Genomic DNA, 15,832 nt, shown 5'->3' with positions numbered 1-15,832 from the left:
TGCTGCATGACATCAATAAAATGACCAGCCTGGGATTATTTGGGATGTTTATGCTTTCCTACAAGAGATAAATCCACATATTTGTGTTAAGCCCTATAAGTGGACTTTTATTATTATTATTATTATTATTATTATTATTATTATTATTATTATTATTATTATTATTATTATTATTATTAATAATAAAAAGCCTGATGAATGAATCATTGGCCATCTAATGTATATCATAACAGAGGTTGCCTATATGGTAAAGATGGTCTGGAATTAATTTGAGTCTAAAGTAAATTCTATTGCTTTGGGCAGTGTTGAAAAAAGATGAAAAACTCAATAAAACACATGAACACTAGAATGTAAAATACATTTACTTATGACAAATGCATTTATGAAAAAATAAAAAAATCTCAATTGTCTTTGATAAATAAAAAGCTCAATACTTTACCAGCACTAAAGTGGCTAACCTTGACAAGGCACTTACTGCATAAATTGAAATTCAAAACTCTCAAAACAAGGACGCACCTTTCTATATCGGAGAACAGCACAGTCATTCCTTCAGACATTCATAATCAGGAAAACTTGTAAAACAGAAACAGCATTTCTAAAACTGGTGTCAGAGTCGCACAAGTAAAGATAAAGAAAGGGGAACCCAATGATCTTAATGGTTTCCCCAGGAAACAGGCAACCAGATAAAAACACTAATAATGCAAATCATCAGTGATATACCAAAATAATAATCCAGTGCAGTGAACCTTACCTTCTAGATACTGTATCAGACAGTGGTGACAGTACCAGTAGGTGTTCTGAGTCAAATGAAAGGTAATGTCTACTGCAGGGGGTATTAATGTTATTTTACATATGTATTTTTGTACCAGTTTGTATTAGGCAGCTTTAAATTACAGTACACTAAAACCTACTTGGAACCTCATTGCTGTAGCAGAGACGATATGCTAGGTTTATAATATAACAATACTGTACATAATCTGTAATTGTATGTAAAAATAATGTGATATCTTATAACAATTGTAAGTCGCCCTGGATAAGGGCGTCTGCTAAGAAATAAATAATAATAATAATCACATGCATCTTCATGCTGCACAGTATGTACATGTTTAACAAATCTGAACTTCTAGTAGGATCGAAAACTCAACTCCTTGAACCTCAGACCCTGTCTGCTGCTGCCTTCCCCCACTGTACAAAGCTTTGGTGTACTTCTGGATAGTAACCTCTCCTTTGATGCCCAAACCTCCTCTGTAGTCAAATCCTCCTTCTACCACCTCTGAAAAATCTCAAATGTCCGTCCCTACCTTTCCCTCCTGGATACAGAGATACTCTGTCATGCATTCATCTCCTCTCGACTACTGCATCTCTCTCTTTGGTGGTCTACCGTCACGCGTCCTAAACATTGGTTCAAAATGCCGCTGCTAGGATCCTTACCAGATGTAAAAAACATGATCACATTACCCTCTGTCTTGCCCAGCTGCACAGGCTACCTGTAAAGTTCAGGAATATTTTCAAAATTCTACTGCTTGCTTACAAGGCCCTTCATCACGCAGGTCCAGAGTATCTCTCCAACGTGCTGACCCGCTATGTCCCTGCACGCAAGCTGAGGTCCTCCAACTCTGGCTTGCTTGTTATACCCAAGCAAAAGCATACCACACTCGGAGAGTGCTCTTTTAGCTTCATGGCCACGACTCTCTGGAACTCTCTCCCAGCTTTAGTGCGTGTAGTTCCCACAGTCACTTGCTTCAAATCAACTCTCAAGACCCACTTGTTCTCTCTTGCTTTCAATGCTCTTCAAGCCTGATATCTGTTATTAGCTGTTGTCTAAATTGCTATTTCAGGTTTTTCACTCAATCTTATTTGTATGCTTCTGCATGACACACGCATCCACCATGTTTAGAATTCACATCCTAGCCTTGTATTTAATGTATTATGCCTGTATTTAATGTATTTGCATTGTTTTTTACTGTTTATTTAATGTTCCAAAATATTACATATGTACCCTGTATTTCACTGTATTTAATGTATTATGCATTGTTCCTCACTATCTTGTAAAGTGCATTGTGATGGTGGTCCACTATGAAAGGCGCTATATAAAATAAATATTGATTGATTGATTGATTTTACCCTGTTTCATCCAGTCTAATTATTTTGTAAAGGTCTCTGAAGCACTTTCTCAGTTTTTGTTTCTCGTTCTGTAACACTATTATGGATCTGTCTCCTTTGAAAATATAAAAATACAGACTGGAGGAAAGGCTTAGAAAATATGCCCAGTGACTGGCTGAAATCAGGTATCATGTGTCTTTAATAAAATGTGACTATAAGGTTATGACTAGTACAAACTGTGTCTAATTGTATTGACTTGGTAATATGACACATTTTTCAGAGCTTTGCATTTGGAAAGATGCTGCAGACCAGCAGCTGTTGTAACTCTTTCCAGATGGCCTAGAGACACCTGCTGTTAGTGAAGTGCCATTTGTATCATCCTTTATAAATCCACAATAATAATAATAAAGGTACGCATTACAGATGTAAAAGTTTTGATGAGCTCTGCAAAAACTTTGGTTACACCACCAAAGTTTATTTTTGGCAAATAATGCCCAAAAACTTGGTCTATTAACTATTAAATGAAAGCATTTATTTAAAAATATAATCTTATTTACAGTAGGTAAATGTTTTAGTTCAATGGTTCTAAACATTTTCCAAAGTGGGTATTTTCTAGCAGAAATTACCAGCATGGGCCCATAAACATGAATGATACAAACTTAAAAATAAATAAATAAATAAAAAATATTGCGCCAATTATTTTACCCCTGAATTTCTCCCAAATTTCCCCTCACCACAGCAATTCCTCACACAGCTCAGGAGAACTGAAGGTTCAGTGGGTGCTCTCTGATCCCACGACCAAGCCAGTTTCCTCTTTTAAACCCAGGAACTCGAGAGCGGATGTCAGAGAGCTACTGGCCACTGGAGGACAAGGGCCAGCCCTGCAGGTGTCCGCCTGAGCTTACTAAGCGGGTCCGCTGTAGCGCCATGAGGGGAAACAATCTGTTCTGACTCTCCCTCTGGAATCCCCTGTGAAGACTGCTGACTTTGCACAGCCAGGATGCGAACCTGCACTTCCCTGATTGTATGACTCACCCTGCACACCACACAGTCAGGCTTATACCAGGTGAGCCACTCTGGGACCCCCAAAACAATACAAACTTAACAAAAATATTACTCTTACAATCTCGGAAAATAGTCTTCAAGGGATACATTGCAAACAGGATATTCCTAGTGGGTACAGGCAGTTTGTTTATTAAAATGCAGTGTTAACTGTAGTCTGACAGATACATGGTATGGGTGTGTGGAAATAGGTTAAAGCAGAGATGTTTACATCACGTGGTCCCTGAATCGCAGTGTTAAGAACCCGCAGCTTCTGATTTTCAGGATTTAAATTAACCCGGCAGTTTTATCTCACGCCCCCTCCTCCAGTTAGGTGTTTTATCAATAAAATCAATGCCAAGTCATTTGCTTCCTTCAAAACTTAAGGCAAGCTTGTGCTGATAAATAGCTTTCCCCCTTAAACTTAGCCTGTTATATAGATTACTTGTGTTACTGAGTTTAACATTTTGTTCAATATGACTCTCTCAGGCCTACAGAGGACCAATTCATTAAGCAGTTTTCCACATGTTTATTCTTCCAGTGTTGAACTTCAATCAAAGAGCTTTAAAGATTAGGGCATTCTCTCTGCAGCATATTGTTGGGACCAACAATATATCAAGCAGCATTCATACTTTTAAAAGGGATTTCTAACAACAGCATATCTTTCAAAATGAAATGCTTATTTTTAGTACTGTATTTAATTAAAAGAAAGTAGTGTTGTGTTTATTTTACTTTCTGGAAACAAAACTTTTAAACAGATTATAAAGTTATATATAATTAAATTCAGATTTTTTTTCTAATATTATCAAATATCCTTTATCTGTTACTTACTGTAAGTTTTTCTTTCACAATTTGTACAGTTAAAATGGTTACATTCTCAGAAAATTAGCCTTTGCGCTTCAAAATATGTTAATTATGTAGACACAATTAATTTTACTATACGGTAGTCCGTTAATAAAGGCTCATATAATTCAAAGTATAACTTGAAATCTACATGTAGAGCACAAGCTTCAGTAAAATTAAACAATGACAGCGTTCTCATGCTATATTCCCAATTAAAACAGCTAACCTCCCTCCTATTCTACTTAGTTAAGTGAGGTGTACCAACCTGCGGGCCAACAGGAAAGGCCGGGTGTGATTGGCTTGACTGATGCTGGTCAGCTGCGCTACTGCCTGTTTCCAACTGCACTGTGTTCCCTCTGGCCCCTGAAGAGAAATAAAAGAGAAGCTCCAGCTTAATATTCCACTGCCTGGGGAACCAGCACATTACCTCTGCGTGATGTCACATAACATCAAGCTGGAAATGATATGCTTAAGTGCTTTATCAATAACTCAGGCGCTCAGATCACTCATCAAATGCATAAATTACTGCTTCATTCAGCCTGTCCGGCTCATTGAGGGAGATATATGACAAAGTGACAACGCTGAAACTGAAGCTGAATAATATCAGCGGAACAAATTCAGGGCACATTAAACATCAATTTACATACATGAGTGCGCAGCGCACAAGGCTCTAGTAGCTCTAGCTGGTATAATGAGCAACAATTATTCAAATGTGTTAACCCTACAATACTGTGAAGGATGACAGCGTATATCTTAAATATTGAAACAGTAATGAGCGTGCGACCACACACAGCCCCAGGGGATCCGCTGGGAGATTTCACACAGAGTAACCTTTTTGTATGAAAAAAAAAGCAAATCATTCGTAAGTGGCAGTTTTTCACTCTTGGTCATTTATGTATGCATATATATAATGTTGTATGGATTATATTTGTGCATTTATCCCATTTTAAAGTACATTTATGTTTTGTATTCTGTATTTGGCAGGATGTAGTTCTTTATTTGGGATGTCTATTTTTGTATTGTGTTGGGGATTCATATTTAAAACTGGATTTACACTTTTGTAAATGTCTGAACCCTAAATGAAGTATATATAAACTCCTGCCACTGTTCCCCAACCACCTGCACCCACATTAAGGGACACAGACTCAGAAGCCATGGTCTACAATTAAAAAATAAATTTTCTGTCATTCAAAAAATGTTGTGTTCTGATTAACTTTTCAGTGCATTTATATACCTTCCCCAATATCTGTGTCCCACAACATTAGGCGAAGATCCTGAAAGTTTCTCCTTTACTTTTTCTGTCGCTGGCAGGATATGAGGAATGAGCTCAGTCCTGGTCACTGTAAACCCTTGTTTTGAGAATGCAGGTTAATTTTCTGATGATGTGTGTTTAAACAAAGGGATTTTTCTATGTATACCTGGTGTAACAGAATGTGTACTTTGCTGGTTCAACACTTCTGGGTCTATAGGTCAGGAAGACAATGAAGATCCAGTTAGGCAAGTATTGAACTGGCTAAATACAGTTATAGCAACCATCCTTTGCTAGAGATGTAAAAAAAAAAAGTCTTGTCTGCTAAATCTACCACAGTTCACAATTTACGTAGCACTTTCAAATAATAATAATAATAATAATAATAATAATAATAATAATAATAATAATAATAATAATAATAATAATAATAATAATATGACTACTACTAAACCCGTGAGCTCCAAATGGGTGCCCTGGATCATTCCCTTTATTTTTATTTTTTCAAATGAATATTTAATTTACAGTCCTTTTTAAACACTTTTTTGTTTTTTTGTTTAAATTTAATTATACATCCATCTTTGTTAGCATCCTCTATTTCCGGGTGCTAAATAGAGCTACCTATCTAATGGCACACTTTGTATTATTAGTCTAAGATTAACATGTTATGCATCTGAACTTCAGCCTAGCCTGGAACTCAGCAGGACTCATAAAAACAGCCTGGTGCAGCGTTAAAGTGTAAATGCATTTCATTTTGAAAAAAACAGCTAAAAAAGCAAAAATACACAGCAAACTGCATATCTAGGATTTAATAACTTACAGACCACAGTGGACAGGAAAATATGCTGTGGTTTGAAACGAGTGAAAGGAGGGAAAGTCTAAAACAAATATAAAGAGAAAACACTGTACAATACCACACTTTAGTATTTTTGTAATACTATAGTATTACAATGTATTTCTTAACTAATTAGTGTATAAACTTGTGAAAGTAATACTACATAGTTTACTATATACTTCAACCACACTTCTATTTTACAATAATAATAATAATAATAATAATAATAATAATAATAATAATAATAATGATAATAATATTTACAGCTGCTCTCCTCAATAGGACACTGCTTTATATGGATGATTTATTTAAACAAATGTAATAAATGAAACAAATAACATTTATCCAATCAGGTCTATACATTGAAGTCTAAAAACAATGGACTGCTCTGTTATAAAGTCAGTAAAACAGTTACATTTTAATATTTAATCTAAACACACTGCCTTTCGTAACTGTATGGCTGCTGCAATCGACAGCAGTGTATTAACATAAGTAGGCGTGCAATTATGTTACTAATACCAGGTAAACTGATTTTAAAACAGTTGTTTTGGTGTTTGCCTGTGATTTTTAGAAAAAAAAGCCAGAATTGCTGTTTCATGTGTATTCAATTTGTATTAAAACTGCCCAAATGCACTGCTCAAACAGAATACATTTTGCATTTGCACACGCCAACAATTCTCAGTGAACCAAGCCCCTAAGGACCCTACGACAATACAAACCAATGATTTGTATTATTATATGATATCTTTACATATAATCTGTATAATTGGTTGCAGTCAGGATGCTTTACTTAAATGATAAGTTTCAAAATCTATTAGCATAGGCCCAATTGTGGTAGCCCAGGGCGACTGTTTTATTATTAATTCCATCTCTTGTGTCCAGCCCACTATTTATTTTCTTTTATTTGTTTCATTGAAATTGGCAGGTGCATGTGATTCATGGCCCAACTAATGAATGGCTCATAATGCCCTACTTGTGGCTGAAGTATCGAGCTGTCCAACTGAATTGGTTACAGCACTGCTTCAGCAGTGACCTACTGTAAACCTACTGGGTCAATTGCAGCGTACCAGTGATTTAGTCCACATCAAGTGGACTAAAATGCAGACTAGAAAATCCTGCATATCTGTACTAACTTAATCCTGATTGCAGCGCACCAAACAGATGGTCCCGGTAATTGGTTTAACTGATCGGAACAAGTGGAACAAGTTAGACCGAAAATGGGGACTAACCTACAGCTACGGCTAAAAGTTTTGTATCACTATAGAATTAATTTTACTTCATAAAGTCATTGAAACCTGTTAAATAATGTTACGTTAATATATTAAATTACTTACCACTTTTTAGTTTTCATATACTTAAAAAACTGACAAATTGAAAAATGTGACATTTCGAAATCTAACATGAAACACTGTACTACTGTTATAGACTTTTGGTAGACTTCTGCAATATCATTTTGTAGTTTCTTTGACTATATGATGTTAAATAAAATATCTAAATTATTATTTTTTTCTCAATCCTAAAATTATAGCTGTATAAACCCTTCTTTACTAATCCGATATGTGGAATTCAGTGTCAGATAAATATATAAAGGGATCCCTGTACAAAAAGAAAGATGCATTTTTATTACATTAAACATATTTAAATAAAAATAAATATCATTTTTTGTGTACATTTCAAACTGTCAGATCTGACTGTACTTGCATTTAAGCTGCCGACACTGCTGCACAGCACAGAAATGTTTAATTGCGTGATAATGGACCATTAGTTGTTTATAGTTAAAGCATAGTAACTGAAATTGTATTGTGTTAAACTGAAAATGGTATCTAAGGTACATGATTAAAAAGTTTATTTAAAATGTAGGGCCTATATGGAATGCGCAAGACTTTATTCTCATAGATCTGACTACCCGAACAAGACGGACATAAGAAATGTACTGAATAAAGTTTTGAGATGTACTTGTCATTTTAGAGGACTGTGGCAGGGCAGAAGCCCTACACATGGGGAAATATGTAGTTTTATTGTATATTTTTGCATTATTTGTTGTAAATTGATTTCATTAATTGTTTAACTGATGTTGCGCTCCGCCGGGGACGATTACCTGTCTGCGTGGAGCAGCAGCTGAAAGCAATGAGCTGTTCCAGCAGGCAGGTGGGCGTGTCTCGGCAGAGCGTTAGTATAAAAACATAGAGATCACTGTGATCGGGGCTGCTGCAAGGCCTGCCGTTTTCACGACACCTTTGATTTATAGTTTGTTGTATTGTGTTTTATTTTGAGTGTTTGTACAGTCATGTATCGTCCTCTGTGCGCTACCATCGCTGGTAGCGTCACATGACATTATTGTTTACTTTTTGTTTATGTTTATTGATTAAATCCCGTGCGCCTGTGTCGGCGTATCAATGTCAATCTCTCTACCTCAGTCTCGTCTGTGTTCTCCTCGGCTACCTGAGGCAAGTATACCAGGACCCTATCACAAGGACATTTTAAGCAGTAAATGCTTCGGACAAACAAGCGTACTGAGTTAGTCTTATCCTTCACAGTACTAAATTAATTCACTTGAACATGATCATCATGAGTCTGATTTGGTATGCTGCAATCGGGATCTTGTTTAGTCTGATTTGGCAGATGATCTACCTGTGATGATTAACTTCTGGTACGCTGCAATCGGATTAGAAGGTGTACTAACTTTAGTCCAATCAAGTGCACTAAACCTGCTTAATCCACTAGTTAGACACATCAAGTGGACTAAATTTGGTACCCTGCAATTCACCCACTGTGTTATGATTTTGAAAGCAATGTTTTTACTTAATTTAAAAAAGGCAATTCCAAATAAGCTCTCTATGGAGGAAGGACTATAAATAATGCAAATGGACGAATAAAAATATCTCCACATATTAAAAGTCCAAATAAAATTGACTTCTACACAGTAGTCATTTCATTGCTCTTTTTGTACCCGAGGGTCAATCATAATAACATTGTACCAAACAATTAAAGAATAAATTTGCCGAGCGGATATGCAGAAAAACACTAAATCTGATTAATTTGTAATATGCTCCCCTTTAGGCACGCGGCAGTGGCCACAGCTTTGGGAATACGTTTGCTTGTTTTTTTCTGTCAAAAGGCCTAAAGGTAAATTGATTTGAAACCAGCTAATAAAAGTGCTGAACCTGCTGACATTTCATAAAACAAATTAAAGATCCGAGGGATTTACCTCATGTTAGCATTCACCTGCATTTTATTAGAACCATCTCTTCATAAAACAATCGTTAGGGGCAAAATTAATAATCTATTATCATAATATTTTAAATTAACCATGATAGATCAAAATTAAAACATTCAACAATGGCTGTCATGAATGGAGCTGAAGGGGAAAAGTACTGGGAACATTATTGGGTTTGCACCATTTTGTCTCCATCTAGCATTTTATTCACTTCATTACTTCTCACTGGGATAGGAAAATGCCAGTTCAACAAAGCAGATTTCATTTTCTTCAACTTGTTGTGAAAAGCTACAACTTTCTATTTGTAGTTTATCATTCCAATTCCAACTTACAAACAGCATTGCCCAAAAGGAAGAAAAAAAAAGAAAAAATAAATGTTGCCAGCATTTGTATATGATTGATCCAGAACAGTTTATCTCCCTCACAATATTAAAATTGTCCAGAAATACTGTTTGTTTATAGCCTTTCAATGGAAAAGCACTTTGAAGGTGTTGCACAGCAAAACACATCTAGGGATGTTTCAAAGTCAGGATTTCAAGGGCTCCAAATTTTCAGTCTTAACCTCTCTTGTTAGGTGTTGTCCAAGGCTTTTGCAAAACACTGAAAATATAAAGTTGGCATATCAAATGATTATTGGACTTTTAGCTCTTGAAAAATATTACCTGTGATACCTGCTGAGAAAGAATACATTAAAACTTAAATCAGCAAATACCTATCAGACAGACCTATGTGGAAATGAAAAGAAAAGGTACGCCCTCTTACCTTGAATTTGTGTAATTAAACAAATCTGGAGTTTGAGAGCGATATGTAAAACATAATACTGAGTTTTTAAATTTAATATCTTAAGTGTGTTACAACTACTATTACTTTACGTGCCTGTTTAGGTTTTTACATCTGTATCCAAAACGGCTTCTTGTCTGGTTCCACTCATACAGCACCGATATCAGTTATAAAACATCTCAACCCCTTTGTTTGCATTTAGCTCTTTAAAACCCTGTTATAAAGGTCACTTATTAAAAACTGGACCGTTAACAGCATTATTATGTTATGTTGACCAGCTGATCCCTCCCTTAGCTACTCAGAGCCAAAGGTTACTCTAAATTATACTTTTCTTCTGCTAGGAGTCTCAGTATAATAAAACCAAAATGTGCTTGCCAAATTCAGCTAGGAACAATAATAGTTTAAAAAATGTAAATATAAATTATCCTTTGAAAGAAATGTTTCTAAAATGGACTAGACCAATAGTGGTAAAGACAATAGGATTATTCTGAATGAATGTACCAACTATGTTTTAATATGGCTGTTTGCTTCCTACATTCCCATTAGCACCTTGTGGCAATGTTCTGCCATAACCAAGGAAACACTGTCTGGTGAACTAGAAAAGAGTTCAGTGAAATATGTATCACCTGAGGTCTGTCTCTTCCAAAAGACTTGTGAACTGGAGGTACAGTCATATGCCAGTGTAAGGGTCTCTCCCTGGTCTTTACTGTTTCAAGAGAGGGATTCGGGTATACTCAAATACACAGCTATGGCCAAAGGTTTTTTATCACCCTATATAATTAACTAATGCCGCTTCATAAAGTCGAATGAAACCTGCTGAACAATGTTACGTTAAGAAGAAGACATTCTCTTAAAGGATCTTAAAGGTAAAAGTTGCCTACTAAAATAAGTCTGCCAACTGAAAATCAATAATGCATTGTTTTTATTGAATAGACTTGTAACAGGAATAAGACTAATAATTTTAAATCTTTTTTTAATAAAGTAACATCACAAAGTAAAATATAATTTTATAGGTGTTTACATCAGTTCCACCCAACAAAGAAACAGCATTTTCATTAGAAATGCCAAACTCTTATATTGGATAACTTATAGCGATTGATAGTTAAGGTGAGGTACTTTTATTTGACATAGGAGCTCAAGACAGCCAAAGCTAATGTTCCATGTTGCAGGAAAATAACCAATAAAAGCACACACTAAAGTTAGGGTGCAGTTATTTTGATTCCTGATGTTAAAAGGAGGAAATATTGGATTGTACCTGGCATAGGCATACACATGTTCTTACCACTGCACAGTGTGCTATGGAAAAAAACAACAAAAAAAACTGCGAAGGCAAACACAATCGCAACAGGAGCATACATTTTCATTCAACATATCATGTATGTTTCTAAGTGTTTGGTGGCTACCTTTAATCAAGTTGAGAGTGTATTTATCCTGCACCCTTTACTGTGTCAGGGGGTCTATCATACAAAAGAGTGCGAGAGAAAATACACGCTAAACTTGATTAGAGGTAGCCACCAAACACTTAAACATATTACGAGTAATTCCATTTAAATGAAAAACAGACAAAAAGCTGATATTCACATATTTAATCCGTTTATGTAGATTCTGCCGTGTTTTAAATGTCTGAAATTCTTTGTCATTGACATTCTGACTGTGAAATCTACACTCTCAGCGAAATTATAAGTGTAATTGCTGCTAATACATTTTAGTACGAATGTGACTTATAATCTCTGTTACTCGTTCTTCAGAAGAAAATGGGACATACCTCAAACAAATGTCTGAGAAAATATATTAGACTTGGCTTGTTCCATGAACAGATCAGACCTTGTCCACTTTCTGGTTAAATGTGATTTCACTACTAAAAATGTAAAACTATTACACCGTTAATACAGTCAGCTGGATCCTAATCTTTAGCTTCGAGAATATTCTGCCAACAGAAAACTGTCTTGAGGGTTCAGCCTTTTGCTAAAAGCCATTGGATTACAATTAGTGTATGGGAGAGTTATGTGAACTCCTTTATATACGTTATTAATACTAACAGCACATTGCTGCTCTTTCAACATTCTCTTTCAGATGACAGTGCAGTCCTAGAGCAAATAAGAAGTAACATATCTTACTTACCACCCCTCATCAATTATCTCTTTGATTTATATTGGAATGTATCATTTTGCAGTAAATAAAACCTCTGTTAAAATGATGTTTCAATGGAATTGCGCCCTCTGTATACACATAAATAAACCTTTATTGCAATGTCAGAAGCTAACAGACCTATAAAACTAGTAACTCACATTTCCTTCCAATGTAAAGTTTAATCTACTGGTTTTCTTCCACTGTCTTTTTCCTTTTGTTAAATATTGTGGAAAGTTGTTACACTGCTGCTCCCTGCAATACAGCATGCTTAGTATGTTTCCTGTATAATCCTCAGAGGAAGATACAATGGACACAACATCCTTTATGAACAACCAAAGTACTGCATGTTTCTTTCATCTGCTGTACCATGGCCTTTCATTTACAATAAATGATGTTGGCTTTTTGGCAGCAGGGCCTTATTCGATGAACTCGATAATTTCCAAGGTGAAAATTAATCAATTTATTAAAAGCATTATTTGTCTGCTTTCAACATCAACACAATGTACTGTACATTGAAGGCTATATTAACATTTGGGGATTCTGGCGATAGTCCTTATATTATTATTATTATTATTATTATTATTATTATTATTATTAGTAGTAGTAGTAGTAGTAGTAGTAGTACTATCATTATTATTATTATTATTATTATTATTATTATTATTATTATGTGGTAGTAGTAGTCGTAGTAGCAGCTGTGGTATTTTTTTTCCATTTGAAAGTGCTTTATTGTCTGTACAATGATGTCATTCAGTTTGTTGAGATCTTGTTGAAGGCAGCAACATCCATGGACTATACAAGGTCTTCGAAAGCAGTGATCAGTTCTTCCAGCTGGTCTACACCCTTTGTCATCTTCAACCACACACTGGATCTGCAGCTTCTTGGTGCCATAGCCAACTGGAAACAGTTTGGAGGCCCCCCAAAGCAGGCCGTCCATCTGTATGTCCGGACACACGCTTCCAGATTCGCCATGTCGGTCTCATCGTCCCATGGCTTCACGTCAAGCAGAATGGAGGATTTCGAAATAAGAGCTGTTTTTTTGGATTTCTTTGCTTCGTACCGTGCCACACGCTCCTCCTTTAACTTTTTGGCAGCTGTGGACTCCTCTTCATCATCAGATCCAAAGAGATCAACGTTGTCATCTTCATCTTCATCCTTAGACTGCAGTGGAGTCTGCTATGTCAGCGGGTCATGTACATGCCACGAGGTTTCTTCACTCCTGGAAGACTTGCCTTTTCTTTCTAGTATGACTTGATATGGTTGTACCAGTGGAGGGCATGGCATAGTAGAAGTATAATTTTTTAACCAAGTAGGATTTGCATACCATCCAGACTGCACTAGGACTGCATATAAATACAATAGTATTCTTTCTACAGTTGTGGCCAAAACAGTAAATAATAGTTTACTGTTGTTTACAAGTTGTGTCTGTAGTCAGTACATGCTCTGAATGAAACTTATGCCTTTAATTTGAAACACTTGCGATTGGCTGTCTGAAATTTTGACTGCCACCTGTAAACATAAAAAAGCACACTGTGATTGCTAATTTTTAGTGTGCCATTTTGACACGGACATTGCTTTATTTATTAATTTATTTATTTTATTGTCAGGAAATGTCAAAACTAAGCCAGCACTGCAGAAATCAGTGAGTTGATCAGTGAAGTCTTCTGTAGACACATACTTTTTAAATATTTAAAAGGGAATTAATACCTTTCTGTTATATGCATAGCAACAACTTTTAGAAATAATATATGTGTAAATGTATTTTATTTAACTGTGCCATTAATAATATATTTCTAACTGGATGTGAGAGTGTGCAATAAAGTCTCTCTGCGTTTGTTTCATTATGAAAGAAATCCAAAGTCACTTTAATTGGCTTTGCAATAACAGGTAATGTTATATAAAAAATAAAAAAAATCAATAATAAATAAATGCATTAGCACATTTCCCAAGGACCTCTCTTAATATTATTTACAAAATTAAAAAAGAACAAAAAAACGTCCAGGGAGTTTACATCCATTTCATTACGTAGGACTTAACTGTATATTGTGAAAGCACATAATCTGTTTATTGAAATTTAAATCTTTTGAAAGGGGTTGTCCCCAAAGACTGGCACAATAAGCATTCTCTGCAATAACACAGGCAATATAATGTGAAAGCTATTTGCATCAGCTTTTCAAGGCTTCTATTTTCCTAGCTGAGTTATGCATTTTTTACAGTGTCCAATGCTCCTGCTGATGCGCAGAACAACAGCATTTGATTTGTGACTGCCTTACAGGACTAGGCGGCTTTGGGAATACAAAAGTACACCGCCTGTGTGAATGTGAAAATCAATTAAGTAATGTCATGAGAGATATTTTCAGGGTCATTAAGCTTGGACTTAACATGTATTGTATATGAGAGTTGATAAAGCAGCAGACAGCCTTGGGACACCCCTGAAAAGTTGAGAGTTGTCACGTTGGTAAATTCAATGTGCTTTATAAATTCGGACCTTCATCTCTGTGTCTTATCCAGTTACATTTATAGGTGTAACTGGTGGAGACTAGGTGAGTAGTAACTGTGCTCAAGGATTATATCTATTTGGAAGAGCTTTAAGAGCGTTTTAGCTCTTATCCCGTCCCACCACATGGGTTAGCAATGCAACACTGCCTGTCAGCATCAAAGCTTTCTAATGTTAAGTTATAACTGTGCTATTCTGGCACATTGTGCTTTTTTCTCCATTATTAAAAGTGGGTTTACTGGCTCACAACAGTGGCAGTACAGTGACGGCAGTCCTGTTTTGCACAGCTTTCATACACTTTAGCTGATTCGTAAAACGATTTGATGACAGCAAATGGCTTTTATTGGCATCAAAATGATCCAATCCTCCAAGCTGTTTCACATTTACAAATGGTGCAGAAAGTGTGTACTCATGTGTACAATGGAGGGGTTTGCTGTACCATCCATAAACATAATATTGCTTGAGTGTGAAAGGCTGTTCTACATATAATATTCTTGAAATGTATTTGTTTATGACTGTAAGTCGCACTGGATAAGGGCGTCTGCTCAGAAATAAATAATAATAATAATAATAATAATAATAATAATAATAATAATAATAATAATAACACAATATATGGTTCCTGAACACTAACTTGCTGTAAAAAGGTAGCGTGCATTATCATCAGGAGAATCAAGAAAACAGATTTGGTTTTGTTAGCTGGAGTTCAAATACTAAGCTATTTGGACATTTTTCAGACACAGTAATAATGCAGCAGTCTGGGACCCCTTCAATCATAATGGCTTCTAAATATCTACTCTTCAGAAAATGAAAGAGAATGAAAGGATTACTCGATACCAAGGCTTGACACAAGCAAAGGTTTATCCATCCGAAGGTCAGGGAAATTTTCCTTAGTGCTATAGAAATGTCAGAACTATATTGGGTTCAAACAACAACCAGAACACATTATTTGGTTACAACTAACTTGTTCACCTTTTCAATTACAAAGTATGTAAATCACAGAAGTTCATGCCGCAAACTAAATCATTTTGATAACCAAGGTATTATGCTCGTTTCACATTAGCTGTATTTACTTTCTTTGTTTTGATTGAGTCCAAAGCGTTGCATGTGCATTCTGCTCATTCTTCACAGATGAAG

At 35.6% G+C, this 15,832-nt stretch overlaps 1 protein-coding gene and 1 pseudogene across 2 annotated transcripts in view; both read right to left on the bottom strand.

Moving 5' to 3' along the window:
• The window catches only part of LOC117400093 (POU domain, class 6, transcription factor 2-like), a 124,550-nt gene that overhangs the window by 83,683 nt on the left and 25,035 nt on the right, over nt 1–15,832 (bottom strand). For both annotated transcript variants that reach the window (XM_059023063.1, XM_033999534.3), the window contains one exon: nt 4,253–4,350. In XM_059023063.1, the coding sequence (XP_058879046.1) occupies nt 4,253–4,350 (98 nt within the window). The remainder of the gene's footprint in view (nt 1–4,252; nt 4,351–15,832) is intronic.
• LOC117400250 (elongation factor 1-beta-like) lies at nt 12,949–13,478 on the bottom strand (annotated as a pseudogene).

Source organism: Acipenser ruthenus, chromosome 4, assembly GCF_902713425.1.
Source record: "Acipenser ruthenus chromosome 4, fAciRut3.2 maternal haplotype, whole genome shotgun sequence".
NCBI classification, from domain to species: domain Eukaryota; kingdom Metazoa; phylum Chordata; class Actinopteri; order Acipenseriformes; family Acipenseridae; genus Acipenser; species Acipenser ruthenus.
The sequence above is the reverse complement of the archived record's forward strand: the minus strand, read 5'-3'. Positions and strand labels throughout refer to the sequence as shown.